This window comes from Temnothorax curvispinosus, unplaced genomic scaffold, assembly GCF_003070985.1.
Source record: "Temnothorax curvispinosus isolate PA1 unplaced genomic scaffold, ASM307098v1 QBEX01006657.1, whole genome shotgun sequence".
NCBI lineage: Eukaryota > Metazoa > Arthropoda > Insecta > Hymenoptera > Formicidae > Temnothorax > Temnothorax curvispinosus.
Window position 1 is genome coordinate 635,271 of NW_020216437.1, and position 7,981 is coordinate 643,251.

General features: G+C 42.4%; 1 protein-coding gene across 4 annotated transcripts in view; it reads left to right on the forward strand.

The window, feature by feature from the left end:
* Positions 1-7,325, forward strand: part of LOC112456098 (serine-rich adhesin for platelets) — a 61,178-nt gene extending 53,853 nt beyond the window's left edge. For all 4 annotated transcript variants that reach the window (XM_025018405.1, XM_025018407.1, XM_025018404.1 and 1 more), the window contains 5 exons: positions 1,982-2,503; positions 2,957-3,118; positions 4,067-4,223; positions 4,698-4,979; positions 5,267-7,325. In XM_025018405.1, the coding sequence (XP_024874173.1) occupies positions 1,982-2,503; positions 2,957-3,118; positions 4,067-4,223; positions 4,698-4,979; positions 5,267-5,698 (1,555 nt within the window). In that variant the 3' untranslated portion in view covers positions 5,699-7,325. The remainder of the gene's footprint in view (positions 1-1,981; positions 2,504-2,956; positions 3,119-4,066; positions 4,224-4,697; positions 4,980-5,266) is intronic.
* The last annotated feature ends 656 nt before the right edge of the window (positions 7,326-7,981 follow it).

Below are 7,981 nucleotides of genomic sequence, written 5' to 3' on the forward strand. Positions count from 1 at the left end.
AAGTGTACAGACCACACTTCAGACGCAATTAGCGTAGAGATTAATCACACTGATCTCGCAGCTTATCTCATTGTTGTCTCGTTGAATTAATACTTGACATGATTTTATGTAGTAATAATGATTGTCCATATCTGTAATGCTTCAAACGATAAAAAGAGAAGGCTTCAACTGATACTTCGCAAGGCATTGTGCCTGTATGCTCTCATTATTTGTCGTTTGTACGCAGTATGTAAAACCTTGAAGTCCAGCTGGACATGACATTAAAGTTTCATGCGCCCGCACATCCCTGTACAACGACTCGAGACCGCAAGAATTTTGTATATCGCGAACAATGGATAGATTCACGGACAATCAAATGCAAATCTCGTCCTCATAAGGTTAATCCCATAAACGAGATAGTGGTACCGGCACAAAGTCTACCAACATGTATACATGAAAAGCAGTTAACCCCTTAACTTTGTTATTCCGGTTATCCCGGTACTCATTAGAGCATGCAATTTACGACACGCCCGTATTATTTTGTCTTTTAATATTCGCGTGCAATGCGCACGCCTCGGTTTAGCATAAATAGCATTTTCTACGGGCGCACCGCACAAAATAAGTTTAATGTACTACGCTTGTGTAATTGGTAAATATGTTGTTTGTTATTTATACACAGCGTACACTGGAGTTTAATTAGTACAGTACTAATTTTGCAAAATTATAATAATGACCATATAATTTTCACGAAATTATTTCTTTCAATGCCGAATAATTTTCTTTTTAATGAATATACCCCTTTGTCTTCATTAACATATGATAAAAGATAAAATTATTGCTAATAAGATGCAGTTAACGCAATAAACACGCGATGCGCACAAGCGAGGCATTTCCGGGCATTTCTTTCGAACATTTTTACTTTGAAAGCGACTCTCTTTTTTAAATAAAGCGCGATACAGACGTATTGTCCGCCCGTATTCATCGATAAGCGTTTTTGTTATACGATTTTGCGCCCCTACGTGTTTGCAGTGTTTGCGACGCCTTAGTCTGCGCTACGCGGCACGCATGCACCGAAATAGCTGGATGCAAGGTCTCACTCGAAAGTCGAAAATACGACCGCAGAGATACCGTTCGCTCTCACGATGGGTATATATCGTCTTTCCCGCGTGCGTGTCGGGGCACTCTCGCGTACCCTCCAATGTTCGGGGTGTGCGATTACCTAAAATCTACTCGAATTCAACTTGAACGATCGCGGTCCAGATCGAGCGAGAGAAGCCGGGCACTTGAGAGTAGTTCGAAAATCCTCTCGGGAAAATTGATCACCAGAAAATATGAAGAAACTGGAACGGAGCTATGTTGTTTGGATTACCGGTTGATATCTCGAAAATTCGAGGAATGTTCGGATAATCCGGACATTCGCAGAAGCACATTAACAAAAATATTTTAGGAAATAATAATGTTATAGTGGAAAATCGAATTTAGTTGTTGTTTTAACGTTTTACAATTAACAACGTTATGCTTCTAGACGGTTTTACGTATCATCTAGCAAATACGCAAGATAGATAAGACGAGATTATATATATTTCTCTTTTATCTTATAATTTGCTGCTTATATAATTATCCCATTGTATTTTACAGTAATTATTTATTATAAATGTCATTAAATGCATACGTGTCAAATGGAAATTTGCTCTTGTATAAATAATTATGCGTCACAGAGAATCTTTTACAGAATTTTTCTATAGAATTCTAAACAACAACCTCTAAGATGCTCGCAATAAAATGCCCGAAAAAATGAAGTAATAATGTTTTATCTTAATATCTTGTGGAAGTTGGATTATGATAGATAGATTATTTTCTCAGAGAGGAAGATCTTCAAATTATTTCTATGTTATAAAGTTATTTTTGCAAGAGTAAAATAATTCCATCTCGCGATATTAACATAAAGAGAATAAATTCTCGATGCAGATGAACTGAGCGCGCTGTCTGCCTGATGTTTCAGGTTCTTGAACAAGAGCAGAAGTCAAGCGGCGATGATGGCCCGCGAACGGGAACGGGAACGCGATCGTGAACGTGAACGTGAACGTGAGCGCGATCGAGAACGCGAGCGGGAACGCGAGAGGGAACGCGAGAGGGATGTGGATGCGGAGATCGACTCGCCCTTGTCGACGAGATCCCGCTACGCGGCCCTGAAGGAACGCCGACAACGGCTGGCACGTTCCAGGAGCTCGCACAACTTCGGCGGCGAGGATCTCGACCTGGACGAGGAACCACCATCGCCAACTACCCAGTCGCCGAACGCCTACCTAGCGGCGAAATACGGCGCCGGCTCCGAACTGGCACGGAGCCGCAGCACCCACGCCCTGAAGTCGAGGGAGCCGAGCCCGGAACGCGATCGACCGGGCGCGGAAAAGGACGGCGCGGCCTTGAGCTCCTGGGCCAGGTACCTCAAGAACAAGTACGGCAACCGCACCACCAAGGACAAGGAACCGCCCTCCTCGTCCTCCACGATACCTTCGTCCAGGTAGGCAGGCTCGAGTACAGAATTTTTAACGAACAAATGCGCGGGACGCGGCGCAGGAAATCAAAGATCGATCCTAATCTTCGAAATTCGTCAGAGCTTCACGTTTATTGCAAATATTTGAATGATTGAAAGCTCTACGCGCGACTGTACTAATTAATTGTCTATTTTCCACATAATGAATATAAATTGCTAGTCACATTGCAAATAGTGTAACATACAATCCCGCACAATATCAATAAAGCTTTAATCTCATTGTACGCATAATGATTCAGAATATTATGCGCGCATTGGAATCAATACGGTTATTAGGCATATCATTATATTTATTATTATATAGATCACATTAGTGCGCGGAGTTTAACGCTGTTGTTATAAAAGAAACGAGATAGCAATTAATCCGTATAATTGATTGTCAATTATAATTTTGTACGAATGTCGAAATAATTTCCGCAGCACCAGCGCGGCTTCGCGAAGGCTGTCGTTGGGCTTGCCTCTGAGGCACGCCGGGCAAACATCCTTCGAATCTTCTGACGACGACCAAAAAAACCCGTCAGGCTCCCCCACGTCCCCTACAGCAGCTCCCGTTATACCCGCGGCAGCAGGTTCCTCCACTAGGTGAGCCTTAATCATATTATGTTACGTAAGGACACAAGGGGATGCCATAAAAGCGCGTCTCAAGCAGCTACTTATATAATTTCAATTACGTTACATAAAAGGCAACGTAAAAACGAGAGACAAGAGAATCTGGCGTTTCAAGCATTCTGGCGTTTTAGTTTTCTTCTTTCGTCTACGACGTTACATATTTTTTCTTTAAAGTTCATGAATGAAAACGCCGTATCTTGGCGAAAATCCAATTTGGGAAACGGCTGAATGCGAGCCGCGAAGTTTCGCCCGGTTTTCCTGTTCAATACTCTCTGGCGAAGCCTGCGCCTGAGAGAAGAGGAAGAAAGTTTCATAGTTTCATAGTTTATAGAAAGGATGGGATGCATTACTTGTTAGAAAGAACGTATGAGACTTTCTAAATATGCCACGGACAAGCTTGAATCGGAGGAGGGGGGAAAAGTCCGTCGGATGCAGCGAGGAGCCAGCCATTGCAATCAAAACACTTTATCCTCGTTATCCGTTGCGTTGCTCTCTCCGGGACTTCTCGCGCGGTCATAATTCTCGAAGATCTACCGCTGTTTCCGCCGGAGTGAAACATCGCGTCTCTCTTGAAAAGTGGATTTACGAAAAACATTCCTCTAAGAACAGCGGCGCACAATGAAGATACAGAGCCTCACTATATCCGAGTTTGCTTCTTTCTGTTCTTCCCGCGCTATCTCTCTCTCTCTCTCTCTCTCTCTCCCTCCGACTGCGCTCGCCCCGCAAACTTTTCTTAACACAATAGGGTTTCGGGAGTTGTATCAGATGAAGAATAATTGCGTTTATCACGTAAACGTTTGCGCGTAACCGCATGATTAACTACGCGGCCGGACAAACGATCCCTCCGGAGAGATCCATAATCGCGGGAATATTGGAAATCTTCGCCTAAGCCTTATTAACCGCTCCACTAATTGATTCCAGCAATGGTCGGAGGAGTCATTACTTGCTGAAGCGGCGGCAGCTGTTTAAGTTCGGGATGCGGGGGAGCGAAGCCGGATGCTTTACCTGGCCAAGAGGCCTCGCAGTCGGCCCAGACAACTCCATCGTCGTGGCCGACAGCTCCAACCATCGTGTTCAAGTAAGTCATTCTTCTAATCTCAAAGTCGGTCCCGAAATTGGATCATATTTAAACACTGCGTCAAATGCGAGAAGTGAAAAATTATTTGATAGATCAAATGGCATAACAATGTTCCAACGATAAAACTGTTGGAAAAAAATTGATAGAAGATTACATCAGTTGTAAAAAATAGTAATTTTGAAAGCTGAATCGTTTTCCCGTGTAGCAATTTGTCAAATTCAATATTGGCGACAGTGTGCCTCGATAAATCAATCGCGTCGCTTAAGGCAATAACAGTTAATTTAATACGAGCGCGTAAAACTGAAGTAGCGAAGCCTTCAGGATTTTACGAGCACCGGGCCCGTGGTATCGACAATCGTAAACAAGGTACGGAGGAAAAATTTCTCGTCCTGATCCTGGTCCTGGTTATCGCGGTCGGCCGCGAGAACCGATATTAATATCGATGTAAACGACCGTGCACCGCTCGGTCCGCAGGTATTCGACGGTAATGGGAACTTCGTGAAGGAGTTCGGAACGTACGGCAGCGGCGAGGGCGAGTTCGATTGCCTCGCCGGGGTGGCCGTAAACCGAATCGGGCAGTACATCATCGCGGACCGCTACAACCACAGGATCCAGGTGCTCGATCCGTCCGGCCGCTTCCTGCGGGCCTTCGGCTCTCAGGGCACCGCCGACGGCAGGTTCAATTATCCCTGGGGCATCACCACCGACGCCCTCGGATTCATCTACGTGTGTGACAAGGAGAATCATCGCGTGCAGGTGCGTGCCTTAACACAAGGCTAATCGATCAACTCGAATAATTAACTGATTATTTGAGAGAACGTTGATTAACATCACAATTTCTACTTTTCTCCCTCAAATATTTTCTCGTGGCGTCGTTAATTTTATATTACATAAAATATATCAGATAAGATAAAATTGCGAAGATATATAAGCTCAGTAAATTTCAATGTCTCGTTAATTTTTAACTACTTAAAAGCATCGTGCTTTTACACTAGCTCTTACTTTAATGACAATACGTGACCACCTTGGGGTATCGTTCGCAGGTATTTCAATCGGATGGCACGTTCGTGGGCAAGTTTGGTTCGTGCGGTAGCGGACGCGGCCAGTTAGAACACCCGCATTATATCGCGGTGAGCAACACCAATCGAGTGATCGTCAGCGACGGCAACAATCATCGCGTGCAAATATTTGACGTAAACGGCCGCGTGTTGACGTCCTTCGGCTCGGAGGGCTCGGACGAGGGCCAGTTCAAGTTCCCGCGGGGCGTCGCCGTGGACGATCAGGGCTACATCCTCGTCGCCGACTCCGGTAACAATCGCATACAGATCTTCAGCCCCGACGGCACCTTCCTCAAGTCCTTCGGCTGCTGGGGCAGCGGCGACGGCGAATTCAAAGGTCTCGAGGGGGTCGCCGTCACCTCCACCGGCAACATCGTCGTTTGCGATCGCGAGAATCACCGGGTCCAAGTATTCTGAGTTCGTCGATTACGTTGATTACATTTCGTTTAATGAAAGAACTCTGCTCTTTTACCAAATAGGTACGTGTTGATCGATATTCGCGTTTATTAATACTGTTAATGATAAGCGAAAGTATTGAGAAAATATCTCTAGACAATGTCGTATATTTTTGGAAGAGTGCATCGACATTAGGGGTCTGAATAAATATCTGCGGAGTCGAGTTTCAATAATCTCGAATAATTTTTTCGCGTTTTTTTTTTTTTAATCTGAAATCTCTAACGAATATTTAGCAAAGCTCGAAATTGAAAAAAAAAGTAGAAAAAAAATAAGATACAGATAATAGTTCCAAATATTATGGAAGGTCAATTATTGTAATATTAAAATTGATATATAATATCTTGAAAAATATACGAACTTCAATATTGGATCATTTCTATAATTTAGCGATTTTTAATAGAAACATTCTGCAAACATTATATTATTAATGTCCTCTATAAACCGGGGGTGAGATATTAGCCTGTTTTATTTATTCGTCATGAATATTAACACAGACATTTTCTTTATCTACTCTCGTTGAAAAACTCACGATTCTTATGAAGCTTGTTATAATTTATTTCACTCTTTATTGCCTGGAAAATGACTTCCATTATCTCACCATAATAAATTCATCGCGTTCGTTGTTTCTGTCTAATAAAATAATAATACACGAAAATAGTCTTTTCCGCAAAGTGACGACTCTTTCGCGCTTCTCTATGAATAAAAAAAATCCACTACCGTAAAAACGGTTGTTTACCTCAGATTGCGTTGTAAATAATTAATAACTCTGATTGATGCGCGTGAAATTCTGAATTTAGTGTCTTCGTTGACAACTAGATTAATATTAACGAAATAATTTGTCTTTACTAATATTATTTTTACCCAGAACTGGGGATCTAGTGAACAATTTAAAGGAAAGTCCGCAAATTTTGATGATTATTTATCATCTTTCTATTCCGCTCGCATCGCGACCATAGGAGTCGGTATAGCGGCGTAAACAAAATTGGCAAAATAGAAAATAGCACAGGTTTTCTATTTCGAGCTAATTTCTTTATTATCAAAATTTTCCGGACAAGCCATACAGTCTCAACGCTCCCGCGTTTCTCGTTGCGAAACACGTAGATTTGCCATTGCTTTTCTGCGGTTTACCGCGTTCGTTTCTCGTGTCACTTTGACGAATATTGGATTCATACACTCGGCGCACGACGCGATATAGAATGAAAGAAATATCAGAATGGACGGAATGGCAGAGAGAAAAGCCTGAAAAGAAGAAAAAATAATACAGCAATCATATCGACGAGCTGAACGACGCGTGAATAGAATCGCCCCGCTCGCTCAACAGCGAGTGGTCCGAATTCTCGGAGAAAATCTTGGACCCTGGTAGAATCTCCGGTCGACAGCTTTGAAAAATACACACGGCCGTGTTTGCCTTTTCGTCCCTCTCTATCCTCACTCTCCGCTCTCTCTCTCTCTCTCTCTCTCCTATCTGTCTCTCTCCTTCTCGTACACGCACGATATCCGAACGACTTAATTTAATTTGTATGCAAAGTGACAGCGAATAAAGTTTGTACCGTTTGTATGCTTTAAATAAACTGTTGCGGAAGGAAGACGGTAGGTGAATCTTTATCGAACTCATCTCTTATTGTGAGTTTCAGAGATATATTATTCCGTGCGTTCTCTGTGAAACAGTTTAGACGTTAGATAAAGCGATAAAGGATTATTACTTCTGCACTATGAATAGGATCGTTAAATTTAGCGGTTCGCAAAGTCCCGGTTCTGAGCACTCCACTCGAGAGAGATGGAGCAGTTGAAACTGGAAGTTTGTCTTAGCATCTATAGAAGCATCAATAGAAACTCTACAAGCAACTTCTCCGACGTATCCCAAGATCATTATTTGTCCGGATATTCCTTAACTTGCCGTAATCGTATTAAGACTCGCCATAACCCGGTCCAGATGTAACTACAACATCCGGCACTCATATTGAGTCGGCTCTCGCAATATTTTATTACGAATTGATTAACTGAAGCAATTACAACGTAATCTAACACTTAAATTGTTCTTCTATTTTCCGACACAATTTCTTAACAAAGTATATAATTTTTCCCATAATTTACTCAATAATCTATTACGACAAGACTCTTCTTTCTTATTATTTACAAATATATTTTGAAACTTATAATTATCGGACATTAACGATAATCACCTGAGGTTGACAGTGTCATTTAAATGTTCAGAGAAAGATCGCAAGAAAAGTAACTAGACCA